The sequence below is a fragment of the Gasterosteus aculeatus genome, chromosome 7 (assembly GCF_964276395.1).
Source record: "Gasterosteus aculeatus chromosome 7, fGasAcu3.hap1.1, whole genome shotgun sequence".
NCBI classification, from domain to species: Eukaryota; Metazoa; Chordata; class Actinopteri; order Perciformes; family Gasterosteidae; genus Gasterosteus; species Gasterosteus aculeatus.
Genome location: NC_135694.1, coordinates 16,221,837 through 16,249,289, shown reverse-complemented (window position 1 = coordinate 16,249,289; position 27,453 = coordinate 16,221,837). Strand labels below are relative to the sequence as shown.

The 27,453-nt window shown below is 43.4% G+C and overlaps 1 protein-coding gene across 3 annotated transcripts; it reads left to right on the top strand.

Annotated features, from left to right (window-relative positions):
- The first annotated feature begins 345 nt into the window (after window positions 1–345).
- LOC120822661 (RNA-binding protein Nova-1) lies at window positions 346–24,279 on the top strand. Of its 3 annotated transcripts, none has more exons than XM_040182480.2 (4): window positions 346–1,032; window positions 8,783–8,926; window positions 15,601–15,767; window positions 16,127–24,279. In XM_040182480.2, exons 1-4 carry the CDS (start codon window positions 864–866, stop codon window positions 17,144–17,146), a joined length of 1,500 nt encoding a protein of 499 aa, XP_040038414.2. In that variant the 5' UTR covers window positions 346–863; the 3' UTR covers window positions 17,147–24,279. The 3 variants fall into 3 exon arrangements, with proteins under 3 accessions (XP_040038414.2, XP_040038415.2, XP_040038416.1); XM_040182482.2 differs by lacking the exon at window positions 346–1,032 and adding an exon at window positions 5,500–6,202; XM_040182481.2 differs by lacking the exon at window positions 8,783–8,926 and having other exon boundaries at window positions 16,127–17,155.
- Window positions 24,280–27,453: the final 3,174 nt, after the last annotated feature.

Here is a 27,453-nt window from a genome sequence, read left to right as displayed (position 1 = left end):
TGGGTATTTATTTACCGTGCACTACTTTAATTTGACCTTTTAACTTTAAGATTATTTGCCTCTAGTACAAACTTCAATTTTTAGTTAATCAGATTCCTGTGTGAGAGCACTTAGGATCCTAAGTGCACTACGTTTTATTTTATTATCTATTTCTGTATAAAATGTATTGATATAGATATTTGAATTGTTGGTGCTCACATAATCGTTTAGAACAGCGTTGAACTATGAAATAAATGTATTTTAGAGCCTCCGTCCACAGTGGCCCCAAATCAGATGGATCTTATTGGCCTCGTCTTTGACCGGTCAGTGGCACTGTGGTCCTCTCTGCAGCCCTCAAACTAGATTCCTCCCCTCCCGCACTACAAAGGCAACAATAACAACAGCTGCACTTATCGGACCGGGACTCCACAGAGGAACATGACGATGACTTCCAGAAAGCTCGTGTCCCCCCACCTTCCCTCTGCGAAGCTCCCGCACTTGTTCTAATGGCCGGTCGCCCCGCGACTCTTCAGCTTTTGTGCGGCTCTACTTGCCCACGAGCGGGTTCGTGCTTATTAGCGCCAATGAGGACCGCGCTGTCGGAGCGGCGCTGAGCGCGCTGTTACCCGTTGGGTTGGGTACATTTAGGCCGGCGAGGAGCGACGAGTGCGGCGGAAAGAAGAGACCGCGATCCCAGTGTTGTCTGACATTTTGATCCCTTTGAGAACGCACCGAGCAACCCCCCCCCCCCCCAAAAAACTTGTGGTTTGTATCGCGATGCGCGTTGTGTAGTGGTGAGCGCGCCGCGCCGTGCGTGAGACAGGCAGCAATAGTGCAGAATAAATCTACAGCTCCGGCGGAAGGAAGATCAACAGGAAAAGAAGATGATGATGATGGCTGGCGGCGGAGCGGCCGTGGACCTCAACGGGATATACCCGAACCTGCAGAGCCTGCAGCAGCCCCCCATGGACGCGGATAGCCCGGACTCCCGCAAACGACCCCTGGAAACTCCGGCGGAGGAGGCCGGCTGTACCAAGCGCACCAACACTGGAGGTGAGAGCCGGAGACGAGAGGCTGCTCGTGCACATTGGCTCTGTTGCTGCAGGAGCCTTTGCAATCACTGCTGGAAAGTGTGACAGCAAAAACGCAGCATGCAGCAGCAGCAGCAGCAGATATTTCCTTTGGTGGGGGGTCTTTACGTGTAGCACCTGTGCCGTTGCCATTTGGAAACCATCGCCCGTGTTTGTGGCTGTTACTTCGCAGGCTGTCTCTCAGCGGGGGGGAGAGCAGGCAGCCTGACTGGCCGAGTGGTGTCCTCGGGTCAGCTTTGAATATATGTGAACCCGATCCCCTCTTCTCCACATCTGGAGTTCTGCTTCGATAGGACGTATTTCATTCAGCGGCAAAGGGATGCTTTAACGATGCAGAAGACAAACCATCTGTAGAGCTGTGTTTGAAGTGTTTTTTCTTTGTGTGTTGGGATTTAGCTTAGCTTTCATTGTGCAGGGGCCACACAATAATCCTACTTACGTTTCCACCCAGATGTGTAAAAGCGGGTAGTACTGTGGCACTTGGTTTGGGCAGAGAGAGCGAGGAGGGTGTCCAAAGAATGGACCCCTGAGTTCAGTTCGTGCACTAGTGGAGCTGTTAGTGTTCTAAACTCTCGAAAGAAGGCATGCAAGAGAATGACCTAATTAAATGCATAATTTCTTCATATCTTTGGTATTTTTGTCGTTTACAAATTTGAAGTACATGATTTTTGCGTAATATGAATGTTTTCCAACGTTATTCTACGTTTGGTCATGTGATAAGACCATTTGGTAGCTAGTTCTATAAGCGTTATCTTTGGCCTCCCTACTTTCCCAACACCATTTTGCCTGTAACTTATTCCACTGTAAAATCCGACAAATTGTTTGTAAAATATATCCATAGTTTATGGCATGTGTGCCTCGTAGCCAGTAAGTATAGCGCACACTGAGGCCCATCTTAACTACCATACGCCTGAGATCTGTCCTGAGCAATAGTAGTGGGCCAAACATCTTGGCTTGGGAGACCTGGATTGTATAATTTGAAAACCACTCCTCTATGAGTCTTGGTGCAGTACAAACAAGTCTCAATGATATAATGTCTAAAAAATCCTGGAGACAAGGTTGTTGTTGAGCCTTAAAGGAAACAACCCTCTGATCCCGGGCAGTGTGGGGTTGATTGCTGGTTGGCTGAGACGTAACAGAGCCGCAATGTTCACTTACGATGCATGATGGACTTTGTAGGTGTATGTTTTTATTGGTTCTGCTTCACTGTCAGGAAGGATGGAGTTTTTTTTAAACACAAATGTTGGCGCAGGCTCGGAAGGAAAACCCATCCAGTGAAAATCGCATAAGCGCATATAGATAGTAGGGTGAACTCATTCCCACTTATAGCCTAGATTCCTATCAAAGTCGGGTTATTTATAGGTCGCGGGGTGAGTCAAATCTCAGCATCTGTTTGATATTTTGTATGACCTGTCAGCACACTAAACAATGGTACTATTACAATTCGGACAATTAGGCCCTCACCTTATTTTCTAGGCTTAATTTGTCAGTTGTTTAGTACACACGAGAAAGAAGGGAAAACGTCAATCAGTGTTTCTCAAAGCCCAAGATGATGTCCTCAATTAAATAGTTTTGTTCAGTTAGTTGTCAAAGAAGACTAACAAATTGCCAAATAACAAATATATAAATAATATAAATAATAGTCTTAGGATAAAGCATCTCTCACAAATCTATTCATTGTTGCAGTAGGGAGTGGTGAGACTAGTGTGCGTGTGTGTGTGTGTGTGTGTGTCCGTGTGTGTGTGTGTGGGTGGGGGTAGCAGAAACACTGCAGTGCCATTTTAATTAATTGATCTGGATTTTGTTTTCTGGAGGAGAAATAGTGGCGGCCAGTAGAGCATCAAGGAGGGGAGGTGTGCGCACACCTGCCCCATCAGTAAGATGTCGGCGTGCGGTAGCAGGAACGGCGCCTGGCTCGGTGCGCCAGCTACTGCGCATCGTATTTCACCATTTGAATGTTACGGTCTGCAGCTCACGGGGACCATTTATTCAAGAATTCCATGTTGATTAGCCGTCCACAGAGAACGGACACCGTGCGTTCCCGACATTTGCTTTGTCTGCCTTCGTGCCCCATACAGCTCACCGTGTGATGATAGCAGTATTATACATTTTCAACGGCGTTTGTTGTACCTGAGAAAAGTCATTTCAGCAGGGCACATTAAGACCCTTGTACCACTAGACACTATTTTAAAGCACATTCAGCATCCCTCGTGCCCTCTATTAGCACCCCTGAAGCCACTGTAAGAACAGAGAAGTCACATGGTGTTCCTGCTTCTGAGGGAGGTGACACCATTCCTGTTGTAGCACACTACACACCGTAGAGACTCTAACTTGATCTTCCCCGTCCAATATCCAGGTGATGTGAATGGCTAGATGGTGTGAAATTGTAATTGGCGGATCTTAATAAACACTATAAATACATAATTCACTTGCTGCGGTAATTTACACGCCGTGTTACCGGCGTGACTTTGTGTCCTTTCAAGGCATCTCTTTGTCACAGCCCCGCCGGTGCAGCACAATTAAATGCGTCCCAATGATGGTCTGACTGTGAGAGGCCACTTTGTTTCCTCAGAGGCAAAGGTGTTCCAGATGGCGTCCTGAACACACTCTTATCTGTGGGGGCTTACTGATCACTTTGTCAAGGAGGTCAACCAGACAAATCCACTCGAGGATATCTAATGTGTGTCTGCGCTCATTTTGTGTGTTTAAATAAGGAGGTGGATACATGCAACGCATAATTTAAATCATATTGTGCTGTACATTATACTAACTATTATACTAGCACTATACTAACTAATTATAATAGCTTTCACCAACAAAATGAGTTTCAACATTCAGGAAAACCACAACAATTGAATTCTAAAGCTTTTGTGTGTCTTCTGAACCTTTTGTGTGTCTTTGAAAAGGCGGTCGCTAAATAAGACTGCAGAAAGTCTTTGCTTAGTGATGGGGACGTGAGGTTAACCATCGTGTAATTTGTTTATTGCTAATATTGGCCATTTCTTACGATGATTGTAGGCCTTCGTTAAAAATCATAAATAAGGGTTTTCATTTGAGAAAATCGTCTTGCTGAAAAAAACTCTGCAGAGCCTTTTTTCTGCAATAATCCAAATTCAATGGAAAACTCCCATTGTCTTTTTGTGGAGGGAACCACCAAATACTCTTCTTATATTGTGTAGCTTAGCATAGCACTGTCTTTTAGGCGTTTGCACATGCACATGCAGTCACTCATATTTCTGATTGGGGTTATTAGGTCCGAAGCCTAGGTCATTAGACCGTTTGTATTTCATGTGATGTATTTAAGACCCCCCCCCCCCCCTTCAAAGGCACATCTCATTTGATCTACATGTAACGTGGGGAACGCATGGCCTAGCAATAGTGATAGACAGCCTGATAATCCTCTGCCGTCGCTGTAATCAGCCGCCTCTCGACTGCGTCTGATATTGATCATGCTTTTTTCCTCCCGAACTGATCATTAACATGACTGGCAGTTGCAACAAAGAGAAGAAAGCCTGTGTGCTTCAAAGCCGAGCCCCTCGTTGCGCTTCATGAGCGGGGGACGCTGAATGGGTGAAATTAGTCTCTCTTTTTTTTAGCATTGCCCCTCTCCTCAGAATGAACATCTTTCAGTCATTTCTCTCTCTAATTAATCATACTCTCTACCCATGTTGCTGGCCCCCCCCCAAAAGGTTGCGTGGCCAAAGGATTAGGAATGATCTTGTAATGTTGCTAATGGAAAGGTTGGCACAGGAATGTGAGCTGTATTTTTTATTTATTTTTTGGGTGGGAAGGACACAGGTGCCCTTGCAGAGCGATGTGACGTGAGCGGACTGTGAATTTGCCAGGTGGCAGTGAAAGAGAGAACGAGAGAGAGAGAGAGAGAGAGAGGAGAGAGGGAGGGAGAGAGAGAGAGAGAGAGAGAGTGATAGAAACGAAGGCAGAGCAAAGCGGAGAGAAAAGGAGAGCTAGATAGACGGTGAGTAGGGAGTGGGGTCCACCGGGAGGCTGTGTCTATAGAGCAGAGCATCTCTCAGTGAATAAGACTGAAGGTAGAATATCCTGGAAACCATTTTGCTCCAAAAAAACAAACGGTCCGCTTGTAATGGGTCTGATTTGTGGATGAAAGTTATCAGCACTTTTCCTCAAACGCACTATTAAATGAAGCTGAACACCCCCTCGTCCACATAGACACTCATACGCATGCACATTGCAGTTTTTACAAACATCGAGTCACTTAAGATACCTCTCGGCGTAAGATTTATAGGCGTAGTGATTGGCTTCATCACCCCCCTCCACCATTCTGCGGCACTGCCATTTGCAATGGTTGATGAGCCCCTCCGCCCTCCCAAACATGGCCGTCTAAGGGATTGGGGGTGGGGTAAAGGGAGGAAAGAAGGGTGGGTGGCGTAAGGCACGCTGCCTCAGATCACTCCTCCTCCACCTCCTACATCATCTACTTGTGCTGGCCGTACACCTCTTCAGCCACTGTTGAAGGTCACTCCACATGCCTGCCCGTTCGCCGCTGAAGCTCGCTCCCCCGACCACTTCACCTTTGTCACTTGCCACAAAAAAAGTGAGTGAATGGACTGCCGTACTTTATAGTGCTGCGTCAAAAGAGGCGGAGTGGAGGAGTAAATTGAATTTTTTGGGGACCGGCATCGAGGGCGGGGGGGTGTGGGGACGTGACGTGCTGGAGGGAGGAGGCCAGCCATTGGCCAAGCGTGGTGTCAGTCCTGCGCGCTGCTGCAGACGGACAAGCCACTCGATGAATATGGATGAGAGCAGTGAAAAGGGTGATGCGGCAGGGAAGACCCCCCCCCCCTTCAAACCGATGCAGGCTTGAACAATGCGTGCCGTCTTTCACTGAAAACACTGAGAGCCCGCATTAGCATTTTCTCAGACAATTGAGGCTCTGGCCAGCTGCAGGCATGGATCGGATGCTGCGGTGAAATCTCTTTTTCTGCGCCCACCGATGAATTAGAACAGCGGCGGAAAAAAGTCGACTGGCCGCATTCCTCAACACTTCCATTGCACCTATGCCTAGGCTAACATTCAGATCCCGTTCAGAGATTGTGCCCCGGCATTGATGGCGATCTGACAGAGGACTTGAGAAGCAGCAGATCTCAGAATGGGTAAGCCGCAAACTCTTTTTGTCTGACTTGTTGAATTTATCCGTCGTCTTCGCCTGAGCGATATTTCATTCACTAAAGGCTAATTTGTCCATCATGCCCATTTTTTTTTTTTCCCGTCGCCCTTGCTGCCTGTCAGCAGCAGGATAGTCCATTGAAACGCGGAATGGGTGCATGGACGGGTAGTGGGAAGGAGGGAGGACGGTCACAAGGCATTTCCTCCTGACCCACCCCCTTCGAGTGACTTAACTAAACACATTTGGCTCAATGTCTCTCCTCCAAGCCATCCCTCCAGTATTGGAAGTAGGGGTTCAAACTAACCCCCCACTAGCTCGGCTTCCCAAATATGCCCCAATGCCCCCATCCCCTGGCGGATTGCAGCAACAGATTGCCGTGTTTACTCTACCACATGACGCCATTAAAACCTGTTACTGTGATCTCAGACACTAGGATAGAATTAATTATTGACTCCAAACGCGGCTGCGAGTGCGACGTAGAAAATCTCAGTGGCTTTCTCCCCTGCTAGGTTTACTATGGTTGAAGATGAGTAGAAAGTTACGCAGTGGGCATTGGCTTGTCTCTCAACAACAGGTCTTTGGTTGTTTGCATCCTGCAATCAGCGCCACTCAAATTATATTCTTTGTCTATGGTATCCGATATCTCGGGACGGGAGTGAGGGCTCAGAAGCTTTACGACGACCGTATCAGACATGCATGATCTTTATTTTCTCACCAAGGTCATTTTATCGTAATTCGTTGCGAGAAAAGCGAAGCGCTGACTGCAGCGTAGCGGGAAATGTAAAGATTAGATGGCTATAGATGAACATAGTTTATGTCTTTTTTGAAGCTGTGAGATAAATTACATAATGATCATCACCTGATATATTTACCAGCTTCGGTGCGTGGTGATGTCTGTGTTTCAAGGTAAATGTACGTAGGATTTGTTCTGAGGCTGTCTGTACTACTGCCACTAATGAATCGAAATCAAAGTGAAATTTCATTAACAATCGTTTCACTGAGCGCATACTTGACAGAGCCATTGATTATGTCCAAGAAAAACAAGCCTGTGTCTGAATGCAACATGAGGGGCATGTTAATGCAATAAGGAGAAGAGCTCCTTGTGGGCTGTGAATTGCCTTAATGTCACAGTGCCATGTCCATTCACATCTGAGTCTAATGAGTAGATTACTGAGGCAACAGGTTGTCTTAGTGCAGGGCGGTCCATCTTCGTCCACCTTCATCCATCCCTCTGTCCTCCCCATCATGCCGGTCGACCGACCCCCCTCCCAGCCCCCCTTCTCCTTTACATATTCTCCATTAAAACACAAGAGTCATTGAAATGGTGACAAACCGTATGGCATCGGATGAAAATATCAGTATCACCCTTTGCTCAAAGTCATGTAAAAATCTCATACTGCGAAGCTGGACAGAGCCTTTCTCACATCGCTGCCTGCTCGAGTGACGTCACCCTTGAATCAGCTGCAAAAAGGATCAAACCTGACGTCATTGCATCGGTACCAGCATGCAGAGGAGATCTTTTGTAACCACTGCTGATAACGCATCTGTAGCCGATATTTACCATGATGTCATCAATGTGATATTCAGAATTCAGTGGGGAATCACGTCCGCTCCACACATCTAAAATAAATAAAACGGCTCTGTTGTATTGTTGGCAGGTTCTTTATTCTTATTGGGGTTCTAGATTAGCTCGCTCGATGTGATAAGGGTTTTCTTAGTACTGACGCTTTGCTCACTTTGGTGCTGATTAATTCTTAATTAGCATCGTAAGAGAAAGGAAGTTTCCCAAACTGAGTGGGAGAACCATGTGTAGCTGCAAAGTCTGCACACTGACAGGCTGTCAATCACAGAATGCTAGAAGCCGCTGTAAGCCACAGAAGCCCGTTCCAAAATGGAGGAGATTTATACCATCTTGGCACTATACACTATGAACAAATCTGTGGGATTGGTTCCCATATGTTCTTCTCACGTCTGTTAATTACGAAGGATCACTCTGCATTGGCATCCACGAGCAGCATGGGTAATGACTTCATGTGTTTGCATGTTGTCCCCTTCGTGTACCTTTCTCAGAACATTGAGGCTACCTTCAGCAGACAGATTTGACCGTTAATTCTAAACTCCTTCTCGTCAAGTGTGGAGAATGATTTGTAACACTGGAACTTGGCCAATTTGAATTCAATCCGAGGTTTTGTAAAACTCCTTGAAAACAGTTAAAATTAGACCTCTGCAAACGGGAAAAGGGGTCATCATTTACTCTACGGGAAAATCTGGGACAGGACACGGAACAGCCTCGGATAAAACATGAGCTCACTGAAAGGTGCTCAAAGAGCTTCTTCCAGATACTGTACATCCCCTTCACCAGAGTAATACAGACACACAATATGTCATTGCTTTTCTACTTAGTAGAAAGCTACATGTTCCTCTTGTCAATCTTCTGCTTGTTCAGGGTATTGGGGTGGGTGGGGGCACCGCTGTGGCGTGGATAATGGTGTGTATGATGACGTGCACAACTGCTTTACGAGACTTGATTCTTTCCCACTCTATGTGTCGCCCCCGCCTTCCACAGAGGAGGGTGAGTACTTCCTGAAGGTGCTGATCCCCAGCTATGCAGCCGGCTCTATAATCGGCAAGGGAGGCCAGACCATCGTACAACTGCAGAAAGAGACGGGTGCCACCATTAAGCTGTCCAAATCCAAAGACTTCTACCCTGGTAGGAATGAATCCTTCAGTGTTCAAAATCAATGAGCATGTATTTACTCATGTATATATTCATAAAGGCTTCTGACTCACTACCTAGCTGAAAGAGTGATGCTTTGGTGCCATAGAGCATTTGATATTTCCTCTTCATTTTGCAAATCATTTCAATCCATTTGACTGTTCATAAACACTTTGAACTTAATTGTCATTATGTCTCTGGGGGACAATACATGTAAGACCATTCGGACGTAGCATTTAGGTCTGAAGGCCATTTTGAAGTTCTTTGGATAGCACATTTTGCCACTGTACAAGTTACCTGGTGCTAAGTGGTTTATTAGTCAACTAAGAGGGGCAGCCCTACATTTCCTCTTAACCACAGGAGGTCACGTTAGAAATGTTCCATCTGTTAATAAAAGAATAGACCACAGAGGTCATAGCACAAAAAACAACTGGGTGTCCAATGGCATTATAGTGAACATCACAACACAAATATTTGTAAAAACTGCTGAATATAGTAAGCTTAAAAATACTTTTTCCCATTGACCATCCTTAATGTAACTGTTGGAGGGGTGTTCAAGTGGCACACACTTGATTGTATCCTTCGTTGCATGTTTTGTTTATAGTCTTCACAGTTTCATGTTGATGCATAAACTCTATTTTCTGGGAAAATTGCAGAGGGGTGTTATTTATTCCCCTCCCCCCAGAAAATGAGAACAAACTCTGTGACGCAGAGGACACGGTATGCATCGAAGGCAATAATCATGCCGAACAGAGTCTCGCTCACAAATGGCAAATGGGGAAGTGTGAATGCGACCGATCTTATCGTCCAAACCCAAACGCCAGAGCCACACGGGAGTCTGGCCGTTTGTCCTTCATGCCTCAGAGGAGGCTTCGACCTGCTGAAAAATAACAGGTGCTGAGCGCCTCGCTGCTTATTAGTTCCAGATGTTTTCTGTGATAACTGATTTAAGCAAAGAATCCCTGTTTAGTATTACAGTTTTTACTGTATAGACCTTTAGAATGTATAATCACCTCTTTGGAAATAGTCATCATTGAACATGAAATCTAAGTAGTTCAAAATATGCTTGAGAAAAATATAACAGATGTTTTTTATAGAGTCAGTCTCTTTAACTATTTTACCTAAAAAACAGAAAGATTATACTCAATATACCATCATTATGGCTGGCTTCATTATTGAATCTGTCTCGTGACTGTCGATGGATCATAAAGCACAAAATGTCACTCTACCTACAGGAAAAAATGCCCAACACGGTTTGAATCGGACCTGTTCTGAAGGGAGTTACATGTGATATATTGGACTGACAGAATCCTGGCAAAGAAGTAGCCAACGGAGTGCCGAGGGAGAGGAAAAGAAGGATGTGCGAGAAAATATTTCTCCTGTATTTTTCTCTTCGAACCGTGTTTCTGCGAGCTGCGATGGGAGGAGTGCAGGGGGCACGGCCCCTGAAATTCTCCACATTCAAGGCCAACTATGTTTGAGGGGAACGCACCATGGATACTCCATTGGCATGGCAACAAATGAAAAGGATCGATATATATCCTTATTTCTCGCTTTTGGTGTGTGGATGTGTTCATAGGCCACCACCTGCTCTGCCCATCCCCCTACTCATTATCGTGATGAGTGAGAAAAGGAGTTCAGGGAGAGGGTGCTGGGCATGATTTGATTGGGCAGTTGCTCGGGTGCACACACGTAAAATGAAAGAGGTGCTTCTGTAGCCTTCCTAATAGATGAGTGGTCATTTGAAGCTAATTTAAAAAATGGTATGGGCAACTTGGTTTTGTTTCAGGTTTGAAAATGTAAGAAATACAGCGTTTTAAAGGCAATTCAGCATGCTAAAGTTCTCAGCTAACTCCGTTTTATCTGCCATTCTTTGTTGAATCAGCTGCAGTGTGGGCTACTACAGCATTCTAATGCCATTACACACAGTTCACGCCCTGGACTCGCATCCTGCGGCATACTGAGCACACTCCAGCCATAGCACAATCGCACACTAGAGAAATCAAGGGACAACAACCGCTGCAGCCATTTTCCTCTGCAATCCTCTCTTTGACAGCTCGGTCTGAGACTCCCACCCACCTCACGGCCTCCGTCCGTCAGCGTAAAACCTGATCAGATCACACACACAAAGATTCTTGATGGGGACTTTGCAAATGTGGCGGGCTGAGATGGATGAATGGGGACGATGTGATTGTGTGACAGGAGGGAGCCGGCCCAGAAATAGCCGGTTTCAATCTCTCTCTGTGGACATGACCCCTTCTCCCAGCTGTAGTCAAGCTGCTCCGACGCACGCCAAGTTTCCTCTCGCCTCCTCCCCGCTCACTGTTTCTCTCACATTTGGTTACTGGTAGTACGGTGAGTTCAGGCCAGATAAGATGACATCATACCCCTCTTAAAATTCTGTTTGCATGCTCGCCTCCTAATGCATGGGCAGTTACTGTTTTGTTTTCTACTATTTGGTCTGAACCCATCTCGACTGCATTTACTCAAGCCCCCGTAAACGCAGCGCACTATACGTTCACCCACTTGTACCGCTCTTTCGGCACACACACAAAGACACACACATACACCCACCTACTCACACCTACTTACACACATCCGCATATTTAAGCAGCTGCAGAGAGAGCCGTGGGAGTTCACGGTTCGCACACAAACTTAGAAACTAAACTCCAAACCCTTTGCTTGGTGGAGCTGGCCTCTAGCCAAGTACATGTATTGAGTTATTTTGAGCAGCACGAACATATCAGGGTGTTGTGATGTCATAGAAGCACTGGGTGTATGGTTTTCATTATGTGATTATTTAAATAACGCAATATGTGACCTCATATTGGCAAACAGTACTGTTCCAATTCCTCAAAAAAAGTATCAGAAGGAGAAACTTCAGCAAAGGCCAATTTGCACTTTTTCAGCTGTTTCATGTTTGTTTCCAACGCTCCCTATAGGATAGTATCACATCATGGACGGGATTTCAAAATAATAGGAAGTGCAGTCTTTTTCTCTCTACAGATGCATGTCTGTGCCTCCGTTGTACAACAGTTCTTCCTGGTGATCAACTTCCACCAGGAACAGTTTTTTAGTATTCTGGAGCACTATTGGGCTTTATGCTGCTAATATTCTCTGCAAACACAACACCTGATTTTACACAAGCAGGTTAGTTTACTCATCGCAAGGAGTACTGCTCAGCCTGGGAATGCAGATGATAACTCAATCAGGATTTTCTCAGCTTGGAGTCATTGAATATACATGTTTAACTGAAAGCCTACATTGCAAACTTGGGATGTGATTTAAAATTGTGGGTATTTAGCAGTCAAGGAAGCTCCGAGACACCGAGCAAACATTTCAACCATGAACAAAAAACTCAAAACAAAGTCCTACCTAGACCTAAACCAAACCTGCCGTCAGGGGACTGAAATATACATCCGTCTTTTTAATTTGTTGCAAGTACCCAACCTTCACGGAAGTGCAACGCTAAATGGATGAAAGGCTTCTTTAACAAAGGAACATCTCATCCAAACAAGAGGCTAGCATGGCTGTGAAAAGTATTATTTGTCTGCATACGTTGTTAACTCACTTCCATTTATTTAGCACAGCGTCCCCAGATGTATCATTCTTTACAAATGGAACTGTGCTTCGTTGGTAAAACAGAGTCGTCCTTTAATCAGAGGATCCCCGTTTTGATCCCCTGCTCTGCTAGTCTGCATGTGGATGCGTCAATGGGCAAGGCACTAAAATGGCTTCTGTAGCTCTGACTACGGTGTGTGTGTATTTTAGTTAGAGTACTAATGGTCAGGTGATGCAATATAAAGTATCCCGTGAGCAGTGGAAATGGGCGGGAAGAGGCGAATTATGACATGTAGTGTATTAGCATTTTGAGTGGTCCGAAGACTAGAAAAGAGATGTGCAAGCACAGTCCAGTCACCATTTACCGTTTCTAATCTTTCAAAAAGATCATCAAATGTTTCAGGTGAGAAAATAACCATTTAGATACCTAATATGGGATTTGTTTGTCCAAATAAAAGCTGGGAGTTGTTGTTAGACCTGCTGGTCGTTGCACAAATAGCACGTGTCGAAAGTGTTTTTGTAGGCTGTGGATATTAAGCATAGGGTATTGAAAAAATGTAATCAGGAACCACCAATTTGACGATCGGTTGATTAGAACACTTTTCACTTTTCACTTTTGCCTGCTGTCCTACCAACACAACATGCTTGAGTGCTTTTGCATCTTCATAGCAGATAAACTATCTACACCAAGAGAACCTTAAAGTAAAGTCCCTACAAATGTTATGATATGTGAATTCAGGCCAGTTTCATTTGTCGTTCTCCCAGTCGCTGACAGCTGATGGGTGAAGGATGTGGTACTGTAAAACCATCTTGTTGCTACAGTGAAGCGACTGACATTCCCAAATCTCAAACTTACGTAGTACAGTCCCTCAACACTACAAACTAATGGTTTTAATTTGTTTATTATAACTAATAAAATAATTTTGAATATTATTATGAATATACACTCTTCTTTAATACGGCTGCTAAAAATAACTGAGCATTTGTGAAAAAACAATACACAGATACTACTGCAGAGTTTTGCACGCAGGTATCCTGTTTCTCCCTAGAATTGTAATTTATTGGTAAAAAGCATTATTTGACTGCCTAACAGCCCGAAAAGGTCTATACGTTTTTGTAAATATGGCAACGGTGATGGTTGGGAACTTTTGGTCAGGTGATTTCCAAGTTTGTCTCTGATTTAGTGGATATAAATAGAATGCTACAAAAGTTTCCTGCATTAAAATCAGTGTTAACATTTGAGAAAAGCACGCCATATGGCAACAGCGGGACTTGATGGATATACACAGCACTCGGATATCCAGCGAAAACATTCCAGCTCAATTTGTAGTGTGAATAATTACTTTGAAAAATCTGCTCATGTGATGACAGTAATTACGGGTGATACTTTATGTGTGGCACGGTCTGAATAAATCCAACGAAGGCTTTAGTCAGACTGAGGCAGAGGCAGCTTCTCATTGCAGGAATGTTCAAGTGACAAGACGGAAGCATTGAAACTTTCTTATTTGGGGATCAAGATAGTCATTAGTCTCTCGGGGGTGGGGCAAAGCTGTAGGCTGAGATGTGTACTCTCTGGGCCAATGACACCTTTTTAACTCACCTCCTGCAAAACAAGAGGAAAAGCCAACTCCCAGCTTTTATTATGAAAGCCGTATCCCTCCAGGCAAAAGTTGATGCAAGCAATTTAGGAAGTGAAAAGCACTGAGAATAGACATGTTACATTCAGATATTGTCTTCTCGGTGTGTCAAGAGTTATAGTCGTATGATGGTGTGGTTTTTGTATTAGGATAAACTGGTTTGTGGACAGCGGTCAATTCATTCTGGATGTACAGATGTTTCACTAGAGGTGGCCATACCAACCAAAGTATAATTGAGTTTTTCACACAAATCACTAAAAATGTTGTATTTTGCATCCTGGCTGCATACACAAGAGCATTTCATTAACCATAAATAATGTTCATCTCCCATTTCTTCTGGCAAAGACACATTAATAGGTACAATAGGCAATTGTCATTGTCAAACAACTGACAGTTGGACAATATCATGCAAAATCTTGTTTAATGATTATGTGCCAACATAAAAAACAAGTTGAGTTTCAATCTGTCTGTCAACTTGTCTGTTTTTTAGCAGAATTTATATTTTGGTTTAATTTGGTCACCTTTAGTAAATTTGTAAAATGTGCAGGAACTGTATAGCTATAAAGCTATAAAGTCACATGCCCTCTTCCATTGTGCCAAATTCAGGGCTGCTTTTCCTGATATCCTTGAAGTGACCTCATTCAGTTTTTATGTGCATCATAGGACATGAGTATGACATATATAACCAAATCTTATTGGACATTGACTAATTTCCCTGGATTTGTTTTCAACATTTCATGAATAAATGGCAAGAGGGGCCGATGCTGATCTGTGTGTGTCACCTAATCTTTTAATTTGAGATTCAGTTGAATTAGAAATGGAAATACCAATAATGGAGTAGAGCAATGTCTCTCTGTTTGCCTTATCAGCTGCTCTTCCTATTTGCAAATTTGACTCAAACGAGAAAATCAGACACATTTCTTCTCACTAAAATATTTGTCTTATTCGGATACCAGCAGACATTTTCCTACTCCACTCCAACAGGAGAACAGTAGAAGGCATGAAGGCCAATACAAAGGGGAGAATGTTTTAAATAATCCTGCAGACAAGCATAAAGGACTTGCTGTTGCATCACCTGTTCCCCCCCTCGGCCCCTTTACCATGGCAACGGAATGCCGGTTCAGTCGTCAATGTGGGTGTAGAAAGAAGCCTGGAGCCTCGAGGAACAAGTGTGTGTTTAGTCGTATTAGAGCCTCAAGGCAAGGATGGGCTCCAGCCCCGAAAGCCCTGTTCTTTCTTTGAGCTGTTTCTCTTTTGATTGTGCAAAGGAAGTAAGTAAGGAATGACTCTGTAAATGCAGCATTTTGTAAACTGTCAAAGAGCATTTTTCATTGCCAAAACTTCATATAGATTTAGATTTCCATCCAACTCCTATCAAATGCCTCAAATCTACTCGGCAAGTACACGCTTGGAGCACATTACAGTTACTTATGGTTTGTGTATGTCGTCTCCCTCCTTTCGTCATCTCAGGAACAACAGAACGCGTCTGTCTGATACAGGGTACAGTCGAGGCTCTTAATGGTGTCCATAACTTTATCGCGGAGAAAGTCCGCGAGATGCCCCAGAGCGCCCAGAAACCCGAGCCGGTGAGCATACTGCAGCCGCAGACTACCGTCAACCCAGACCGCGTCAAACAGGTGAGATACTGCACATGCACTGAGGATGTATGTCCTCTGTGTGGTGGGGACGGGTCGCTTCCAGGACACCCTGTTTATTAGTCATCGGCCTCGCTTGTTCTTGGGGCCATGACCCAGAGTCTGGTGAGGTCAGGAAAATGTGAGAGTATGTGGTTATTTTTACCTACAGTCTTTCATAGCAAGACAGAGCTGTGTGGCAGCTGCAGCCTAAACCCCTGGGATTAACAAATCGCTGAGTAAAGCGGGGGCTAGTACAGTACTCAGTGAGAGACGTCCCTCTTTCTGACAACCATTTGTGCTGTTATCCCTTCCCCCTGTTATCTTTTTAGTGTTACTTCAATCTTTCTCTGTCTCTACAGGCCAAATTGATAGTGCCCAATAGCACTGCTGGGCTGATCATTGGGAAGGGCGGAGCCACGGTCAAGGCGGTGATGGAGCAGTCAGGGGCTTGGGTGCAGCTCTCTCAGAAGCCAGAGGGCATCAACCTGCAAGAGCGGGTGGTGACCATCAGTGGGGAGCCAGAACAGAACCGCAAGGCCGTGGAGATCATAGTGCAGAAGATCCAGGAGGACCCTCAAAGCAGCAGCTGCCTCAACATCAGCTATTCCAACGTCTCGGGCCCAGTAGCCAACTCCAATCCCACCGGCTCCCCATATGCCAATACGGCTGAGGTGTTGCCCAATGCAGCCGCAGCAGCCGCCACCGCCTCTAGCCTTCTGGGCCAAGCCGGCTTGACAGGAATGGGTGGCTTCCCCGCAACCATGTCCAGCTTCTCTGGCAACGATCTGCTGGCCATCACCTCTGCCCTCAACACGCTGGCCAGCTACGGCTACAACACTAACACCCTAGGTCTGGGCCTCAACCCTGCAGCGGCTTCTGGGGTCCTAGCTGCGGTAGCAGCAAGTGCCAACCCGGCTGCTGCTGCCGCAGCCAACCTACTGGCCTCCTACGCTAGTGATGCCTCTGGCAGTGCCAGCCACCATGCTGCGGGCCTTGGGGGGTTCTCACTTGGTTCTCTAGCGGCTGCCACAGGGGCTTCAAATGGTTATCTAAATGCTTCATCCCCACTGATGGCCTCCTCCCTATTGGCAACAGAGAAGCTGGGGGACGGCGCCAAGGACGTGGTTGAGATCGCTGTGCCCGAGAATCTGGTCGGTGCCATTTTGGGGAAAGGAGGGAAAACGCTGGTGGAGTACCAGGAGCTAACGGGAGCCCGCATCCAGATCTCCAAAAAAGGAGAATTCATTCCTGGTACTCGGAACCGTAAAGTTACCATAACAGGGTCACCAGCCGCCACGCAAGCAGCGCAGTATCTCATCAGCCAACGGATCACTTACGAGCAGGGCGTGCGCGCTACCAACCCACAAAAGGTGGGCTAAAAGGAAAAAGAAGAGGAAAGAAGGAAAGGATGAAGACAGAGATAGAAGGAAATTGAGAGGGTCCCGATGGATAGAAAAAAGAAACGTCCAAATATCTGTTCAATATTTCCGTATCAAATGAAAGAATCACAAAAGGAGGAGGTGGGGGAGACAACCAAGATAAGTGTGTGTGATATGTGAATGTGTTTTTAGGACTGACGTCCTGATGTTTTTTAAAAGTTTGTGTAGAGTCTTTTTGACGATGGTGATCAGAGTAAGCTGAACTGGTCCACTGCCAAGCTGCAGATTCAAGGGTGAGGCCGCAGGGTTTCGCCCTCCTCCAAAACCTCATTGCTGTTTTTTATTTCTGGCTTTTGCTGGTTTTAATTTCAGTTGCAAACCTCAGCTCCCGGTGAGTTGAACGATTTGGATGATGCTTCAGCCAACTGAAAGAGCTGTTTTACAAACCTTGCTCTTTGTGTGCAGTGCAGATGGCGTTGTGAACAGGGGTGAGGTTTTATGACAAGCACCTGAGGTCATCTCCGTCTACGGGGAAGCAATCTGCGCGTTACTTTAAAGTCGTATCGTTGACTTCTGTTGAATTCTGGCTCATATCATAATTGAAGTTTCTAAATTTGGGTATTTTATATTTCCATCCTTTATTTATTAACATGGTCTCATTCAAACACAAGTAGATTATTTAAACCTGTGAATGCAGGTTGATCTGAATGTAAAAACAATATTAGCCTATCGCTATTTTTTATTTACAGGGATCAAATATTGTGTTGCAGTGAAAGAAATGTATTACAAAAAAAGGTACTTGGCCTGCACTTCACTGCTGCTGAGTATAGTTCGGGGGTTGAATAATCCACGTGAGAGGACAGAGGGGACACACAGGAATGTATGAATATATATTTTACACGAAACACATCGATCATGCTCCCACAAAGAACGGAAGCACATTTGCATATTCAGTCACAGCTACTAACACGGAAATATGCTGTTTAACCCTTTCCTGGTGCTATAGGATTAGGTTCATATCTCCTTATACCATGAAATGAGAACCCTTGGCGACTATTAAACTAAAAACAACTGATGTGTCATCCAGCCGTTAGCAGCCCATTGGATTTCACCCCTCTCACCTAATAAAAATGGATTATTTCAGACCGTCACGACAAAAAACAATCCAGTCTTAATATCTCAAGTCCATCCTCGCTCCCAATGCAGTTGTTTTTTATTTTCAAAAAATTGACCATAATCTTCATTTTTCCTGACGATACGTTTGCCTTAGTCACACATTTCCCGAGAATTGACTTAAAGCTCATACTACCTTCAAGCAGTGTCTCACAAGTTCAGTCTGAACTACAGATGCGTTTTGATAAGAAAAGCTGTATGAACCAATATCTGTGAACAAAGAAACTAATGCCTTTACATTAAGGGTACCAAATAGTCAAGAGACACACACTCACACACTAATGAAAGGGAAGTAGAATGACACTTGAGAAGAAGGGTTTGGACTCGCTTTTTTTTCTGGGAGCCATCCCTTTTCCAATTTGCATGAAGACAAAATAAATAAAAAAGATCCAGTTCACCCCGGCAGCCTGTTATCGTCCCCCAAAACACGTTAGCGCTCACTAAGTGCAGCGGTATTCAAACGCCGCGCAATGTTTGGGCGTTGTCTTTACATTCATGGGCAATCGTTATGGACTGATAGTCCAGAGCCTTTCCCCAAACACTCGAAGATAACCTTGGCTTCCTTCTGTGCTGCTATCCATGGTGTTCATCCTGAGTACACTGGGTCTCTGAAGACTGCACTGTGAGACATTAAGAACACAATGTAAAGCGTGTCTGTGCCCCCCTGGGACATGAGTATATTTTAATGTGCACATCCATGTGACGTAAACCAGACCCCACCAATACGTGATATGTTATATTATCCACAAGAGCATTTATACTCCAGCGTCTTGTGATGTTTCTGTTTACCAGTACCAATGCACTGAGCTTCAATTAGCGGGCCGTTTTTTTTTGTTTTCTTTTCTGATCAGCAAACGTCAAAATATTCCCACCGCACATTTGTGTTACGTCCACGCTCTAAAGACATCTTTCAATTGTCCCCATCGACCCAAGCTCTATGACCAGCTTCCTGAATTCACGGCTGTGAGGGTTGGCGCTGAGAAGTGTCCCAAGAAATTCAGAACCTCTCTTGTTTGTGTTGTTTCCTTGGGAAATTGAACTAATGGCCTTTTTCATTTTCATAATTCACGTTCAAAGATAAATGGAATCGAGCCGAGCATTGCGACACAGAGCCTTTACTTCCAAAACTGAAATCTCTCCCTTCACCGCGCGTCCTGAAAGGCTTTTCCGCTCATCCATAACTACAATCTGGCCACTAGCGAAACCATAGCGCACGGATAACCTTTTACTGCCCAGGATTTTTAGCATATAATAAGATACAAGCACAAAACAAGGGAATGTTTTATCAATGCAACTGGGCTGCTTGACTGCAAGGGGAGGGGCTCTCCGATCATGACATTGTGCCAAATGCTATTTCTCTCTGCCCTCTCATTGACCTTCTTCTTTCTCTCAGCATTCTTATACCTCCTGCATGTTGCTGTTTCTCACCAACCCGAGACCTGATGTGTCCGAGCTTCTTCCTACACTTTACTCTCCCCCTCTTTCTCCTCTCTCCCCCCAACTTCTTGTCTTCTCATGGGTGGCACGCTGGCGGTGGGAGTTATGCACTATAGGTCATAAGGGTATGAAAATATTTTCCCAAGCCGTAGAGTTCACAAGGCTAAAAATGCACAGAAAACACCTGCCTCTGAAACTGTGACACCCACGAGATCAACCAGCAAACGTTAGCTCAAAGTATCAAATTTCCTCGTTAGAAGAAGAACAAGCGTGTAGACCGTGAACTATTGGCCTTTTGAGGGAAGTGTTGTTGTTGTTTTTTCTCTTTCACAAGAAGACAAATTAGATATTAACATGTCGGCTGTACAAACTGACCTCCAGTTTCCAGTCACTCAAAACAAAGCGCATTAAGGAACGGAACACATAAGATGGCGCGAGCGAGGCGAGAAACGTGTTTGTGACCTCAAGCTGAAAACAATGACATCCTTTATGCATATCCTCTTATCTGAAAAATGACTACAAATCATTTCTGTGGAAATACAATATGTCATGTCATATGATCTATATGTACTTTATTGTAGCTATTCTAGTTTGTAGTCCAAATGCAGTCCAGCGTTGTCGATACAATGTGAACTATGTTATATTTGTGTGGATGATGAGAGTGCCAACTAAGCCTGATTAAGATTAGCTTCGCGATTTGTTTGTGCATTATGATGACTCATCATCAACCGGTGGTGTCCATATTTCTGTCATGATTTAGTTTGACAGTAAGAAAATGTAAAGAATATTGGAAGCAATATAGTAGCATGTTGTCCTGTTTTGTGTTCAATGTCTGTTGTATGAACCTTTGAAATTACTAAAATTTTGAATGAATAGGTTTACATGTACTTTTTGTAAGTTATGAAAATGCTGCTATTTGATAAGTAAACTATACAAAAATATTTTAGTTGAAAAGATGTCTGGTCTGTTGATTAGAAACATGCTCTAAAAGGCTGGAGCATAAAACGAGGTGTATAGAATGCTATACAGTATTGGTAAGATAGTAAAGTAATAATAGACTCCATAGTACAACCTGTGCCAAACTAGACCTCCGCAGCTGAAAAGTGTAGATGTGATCAAATGTTAGATAACTTGTTTAGAAGTGCTGATCAAGTGCCAATCAAACACTGTCTTTTAAGTTAAGAAAAAGATAATCAAACACATGACTTAAGAAAAGCAAAGGACAAAGAACCTTTTTGTGCATTGTTTTATCCCATAGGTACATAGACTAAGAGTTAAAGATTGTGATTTTTATGGATCCATGTTGTTTTACACTTCATGCATCCCTTGTGTGTTTGTTTGACCTGTGGCTTAAGTACTGCTATATCACAAAATGTCTCTATAGGCCAGCATGGACTGAAGCATAACATGTTATAAGCATTCATAACATACCATTAACAATCAAAAATGTGTTTGTGGAGTTAGGTGTTATCTTTTTGCACGTCTTCTATTGCATGGTATCAAAGTAAATTATGGAGAAAAAAAAGCTACAAAAATCTGCGAGGTGTCTCTCGCAAACATTCAAAGACATAACGCTGCATGTGGTCAAATGTAAAGCACTTAAGTTTACTCGCCTCATGTTGAAAAAAAAAAGAGTTGTTTTTTACGTTGTGAGTTGGGAGGGAGATCATTATTGTCATGTTGGCCCGAATAAAAAGACACACACATCCACATCTAAGATCAAATCCTCATGAATCAAGTTCATGTCTCTGCACATCATCCAAGAAGATGTTTAGATTTTCAGGTACAGTGAGGAGTATTAAAAATGTAAAACAAGCAAACGTGAAAATGTTATTCAGTGCATTGGCTCCTTGTGTTTTTTTTTTTTTTTTTCAGTATATCGGGCATGCATTTCTTTTTACAAACAGATTGAACCTCTATGAACCTGACCCATAATGTTTCTGGATTTTTCTTTTCACAGCTTGAACGCCCAGATCTAATCTATGAATGTACCCATTAACTCTTTTTTTCTGTCAAATGTTATATCAATCTTTAATGTAAATTCAGGGCAGGAATGTCAAATACATGTAGAGTTAATATCTATGTCAATAACAGATTTCAGCTATAGTCAGGTAGGCCCTTATGCGGCCACAGTCATGATCCAGATATGTTTTTAACACAACTTCCGATTTGCTGTCAACATTATCTTGTTTGTTTGGTGTTGCATAAATGCACTTTACTGATCAGTGGGGTCATACTGACTGTGAAATGAAGCAAACCATGTTGGCTTTTAACAGTTTTTTTTGCCAGTCTTTTTTGCTCTGATGTAACTTTTATTTCTTATTTTCCTTTTCCTGCATGGTCTCATGAATGATGTAAGAACTAGAGTCTCAGACAATAGTGAAAAGTAGCACCCGTTTCCTCACTTGAAGGCATCTCCTTCACATTCCCTTCAGCAGAGGTTTGTGTTAATCACCGAGGGCTTTTTCTTTTCTGTTTTTTTTTTACCAGTGTGTGAAACAAGGAGGGGGCTCTGTAGGCTTTGGGCACTTTTGTTTTACTTTGAATTACAAATTTAGAAAGAGGGTTTCCATTTCTCCAGCAAATTGGGATTAGGCTGAAGGCACCCGGTTCCTGTCTCCTACAAAGTTATGTTTCCATCCAACTAAACTACGCTGACAATCACGTTCAGAGAAATCTCTTTTTCTCCCGGATTACGATTGCTGTATTGAAACGGTTTGGCTTAAAGTTGTTTAGTTATTTTTAATTGAAAACTCTAAAACAGAAAGTAGATGGTTCACATCTCACACAAATACCATTTTTTTTGGATGAACGTCATGTACGCCTTTGACCCATTGCCCCCTTACATCTCCTCCTTCTGAGGACATATTTGTACACATTATATAATGTCAAAATCAAACGAAACCCACGACAGTCTGCATAGTTCACCCTGCAGTTTTGTTGTGTGGGAGCGTACCTTTTAGGAGACGGGTGTGGGGCTACGGTCAGATTTGAGACACGTGATCAGCACCAGCAAAGTGAAGATTGCCACCTCGAAGTGATACATATGACAGAGAAAACCCGTTAGACTTTGAGTGGTAACGGCTTGCTTAGTGTCGATCCATATTTCTCCTATTATTTTGTGTCACAGACCCCTGTCGTTGCATTCACTAATTCACATCTGAATGTGCCAATTGAACTACAGTATCATTCCAAAAGTTGTTGTTTTTGTTTTTATCCTCACTCCAAATGCGTCCTGGACGTTCATCTGCCCCCCGCGGAGCCCTTTCACAGGACGGCTAGGACTGGTTTTTAAATCACTTCAAACTGAGGAGGACTCCTCGCTCTTCTCTTAAACAACCTCTTCTCCCTGAGTGTCACTCTCTCAGTCTACCGGACATCACCATTTGTTTTCCGTTGCACCGAGCACCTGCTACTGTGTCCGCCCTTTACAACGGAATAAGGTATTTCTGAGCCCTTTTGTCTGAGAAAATGTGGGATTTTTTTGCCAACCTGACATGAGGCCATTTTTGTCTTTTACCCTCTAAACCTCCCATGAACTTAGTTGACCGTCTCCATCTACAAGAACTCATTCATGTATATGTTGGATATACTCTGCGAGGCTGGTTATCTGGACAATTCTGCAGGGGTTGAATGCTTGCTTAAGTGTAAACTGAAGGGAGCATGCCAATACCCTGCAACCATTTCCACAGCATGGTATATTTTCTTTCCGTTTTTTTTTTTTAATTCCTTAAACCTCTGTTCTTTCCATATCAGAGAAGAAAAAAATGGACTGACAGCATAAGATCAAATATTCTAACATAGGAAAAAGGGATGTTTTCCATTTGACTGGGTACATTTCTATTGTTTTTTGGCAACAATGGTTCTGTCTCTTGTTTGTGACGATAACAATCTGTGAAAGTCCACAGTGTTAACTATAGAAAGGGCTTTCGAAGACAGCTTTTAGATGTCTTTTAAAATGAACCTATTCAGAGATTAAAGGAAAAGGTCTTTTGTGCCATTTTAGAAAAAAAGTGCAAGGCAAATATTTGTCAGCGAGAGTGCCAAATAATTCCACACTGAGCCAAAATGCAGCCAGCTTACATAACTTAATATTAGATCACTGGAATGGTTACATCCCATTTCCTCTCCCCTTGAAAATGTCACTGTAATTGCACAATGTTTGAGCTCATGTACCATTATTGTTATGCTGCCAGTCTGTTTTCTGCTTTTGTCAGGAAAACTTCTCAGAAGTAGTATATTTTCTAAATGACACACTGTTGGTGAGGAAAATGAGAGGATTTAAAAAGTGTCATTGTTTTTGTTATTAGTTTATTTCAACATTATTCATTAATAGATTTAACGGTAATGACTATTTAATGTAACTGTAGTACTGTGTTTGTAAAGAAATTCAGTGAGTTGTGTTTTATGACTCGTGGACTACCAGTGAAGTCAGCATTTCAGTGTTAATAATTGAATTGTTTTTTAAAGATTATTTTTGCGAAGGCAACAAAGAGTCATTATAAATGTTCATTTTAACATCAGTTGTCTTCTGTTCCTTTTTTCCCCCCACCTTGTGCCCTGTCTCACTCGAGTGATCGGTCGAGTGGTTACACAAATGCAACCGGCACACTATATGAATTGATTTCTTTAGTGCTAAGTCGCAGAATGTTTTGTGTGTTTACATGGACACGATGCCTCTATAAGCAGGATTCCGATTGTGGCGCCACAGCTATTTGATTAAATACATCATCATTTTCACAGCTGGTTTACATGAAATGATTTGATGGTTGGGTTTGTTTCATAGAAATAGAATAGGAGCGGAACGTTGCTGTGGTAATAGAGTGCAACAGGAAAAACAGGAAATGAGTCAGCAGAGTTTCCTCGTCTCCAAGTCCACGGGTATTTCAATGTCTTTTGGTTAGATGTCTGAAATAATATCTGTGTCTTTAAAAAAGCGTTTACTAACAAGTGTCTAAATGAGGCGCCCAAACGTCCTCCCTAGAACACTAGTGTCTTTAGTTTAGCGGAGGAAACCTGGAGTCATGATTTGGCCGTGGGTGTAGTTTGTTTATAGTCTGACGTTAGTTTGACTTCTGGTGATGTATTTACAATTCAAAAATCATTAAAGTGGATTTTTTACACAAAATAAGCGTGTTTGCCAGAGAAATTATTTACTGCAATAAACCCAAATCCAATGGGAAGTCCATTACTTCTTGTTGAGGGATCCAATGTGATTCTAACTCCTAGATTTGAATTGAAAAATACATCTTCTCTGCAACACTCTACCTGACTAGGACAAAATAAAATAGTGATGGAGCCAAATCAACATTGGTTAAGGCCAATTCTACTTTAATTGTTACATACTGTTTCGCTCCTAATTAGTGTTGCCCCCTCCCAATAACCAAACAAATGAGTGGGACTATACACGCACAAACCGGACGCTGATGCTGTTGGTAGACGTTAGAAAACACGCGTAAAAATGGCCGCCACTCTGACCACCAAGTCCATGTGGACGGCAATGTCCGATCTACTGCTACTCTATTTCAGTGACCTGACCAGTGGGGTTAGATAACGGACACTTCATTTAGTACCTCAATGGGCTAAAAGGTAATTCTGTCTTTGTTGAGTAGCCCTGACTTTGGTCCGAGCCCATTTACAAACCTGACCATTCATTCAAAGGTTGGTAATCTTCTTCAACAACCTTTTTGTCTTAATTGTTGAAATTCATTTAATACCCTAACCATCAAAAACTCTGGTATTAGTGGCTGTCGTAGGACTCGAATTGACTTGAATTGATTTCATTTAGCCCGAATGTAACGATTGGAAGGTCTACCTGCTTGTCAACCTACATGCCAGCTGATCGCATTCTGTTCACGCTCTCATTGGCCACCGTTCTTCCACAAACTGCTACTTGGCCAACCGCCAGTACTAACAACAGCCATATTAGTTGTCAACATTTATCATGATCATTTTGGGGGGGTGGCTTTGTCAGGAAGCTGGAAGGGGCTGTCGGTGTTACTGGCTCTCACTAGATCGACCGACGTTCGAAGCTAATGCTGCTAGGTACTTAATTGGAAAAGTGTTGGCAACAATGTGTTGGGTTTGTAGTCGGGATACTTTAAAAAAAATCAAGCATACTATTGCTGGATTCTCAACATTACCAAACCTTTAGCTTCATGCCATCACCCTAATGTCATGTAAGTCACATGTCATCATTCATAGCAGGTATTTTTACTATGTTCACCATCTTAGCTGAGCCCTGACACACTGATACTGATTATCACAATTCATCCTGATGGAAACATGAATGATGTCCCTCAGGATGATGAACATGTTTGAGTCTCTATATTATTCCAGGGGGCGGTTTATTTAACTAGCATCTGATGTTAAATACACGCCAATAATAATATTTCCATATCAGCCATACATAGCACAAACAGGGATGATCAATATATAGTGTGCTGTGAGCACAATTACTGGGTAGAATTCAGAAGTTTTGCAACACATCAGACCACCGTGACTTTAAAGCGATGAGCCACCCAGCACACTCCTCCTACGCTGTTTGACATCATCCAGCAAATACATCCCTAATCTTCTGAGCTCGGTAACACAAGTGAGAGAGGTGATCTCACACACGCACACACACACACACACACACACACACACACAGGGCAGGATACTGAGTGCCCACTTCATTCCTTCTGGGAATCAGTGATGTTTCATCAACCCCGAACTGCAGTTTACATTTTTAAAACACTCTCCTATATAAACTATGGCCTGCTGATCGTTTCACATTAGACGCTTTTAGCTGACACTTTCAACTTGCATAGCATTTTTTAACCCATGGTTTTTACATTTTACCAAGGAAGCAAGCTTAGAGGTTGGGTGTCTTGCGCAGTGACACTCCTACATGGGTCATGAAGCAACCAGGGTTCAAACCGCCAACCTTGCAGCATCTTCTCTACTCCATGCGCCACCGCATTTGTTCTTCTTCAGAGTAGCACACAATTATTTTTGTAAAAACCTGAATGCACGGACCCAACCTCAATATTTTGGAGAGATTCTAGGACTCTAAACATGTAATGCTAATTTTATAAAGATGACTTTGCAGATTTCCCTGACCGAGACCCAAACAGCTAATGGACCTGCGTTGTAGAAAGCTTGAACAACAATCATCAGAATGACTAACTAAACTGCAATTACACAAATGCAGGCAGTGGATATAGTAACTAGCCTGAGGTCACTGGTGTTTCGGGAATTAAATGCTTACAAACCAAAAGTACCTGCCTTTACTGAAATCTAAATATAAAATCGTTTTCAATCTCAACCGATCCTTGAGGTGTAAAATCTTACAGCAGTATACATTCAAGGCACAGTTGATTCCTGCTGTGAGAGAGGGCAGCAATGGGCTTGAATGATAAAATTGCGTTGTCAAGGTAACAAGTTGTTCTGAAGACTGCAAATATGTCGCACTGAGGGATGCTCCTATATTTCAACCTGCAGCCTCCGTAGCACTGAACCACAGCGCCTCTGCATTTCAGTCTCTTAGCGTTGAGCAGGTGACTGCGGATATGATATGGCTTGCATTCATAATACAGAGATATTTGATTGCCGTTCTATCTTCATCAATGTCATTGAAATTATTCCTCTGGAAATATCATTTGTAAAGGAAAACCATTATAGCCAAACCTTGAGGTGGCACCGTGGTTTTCTTT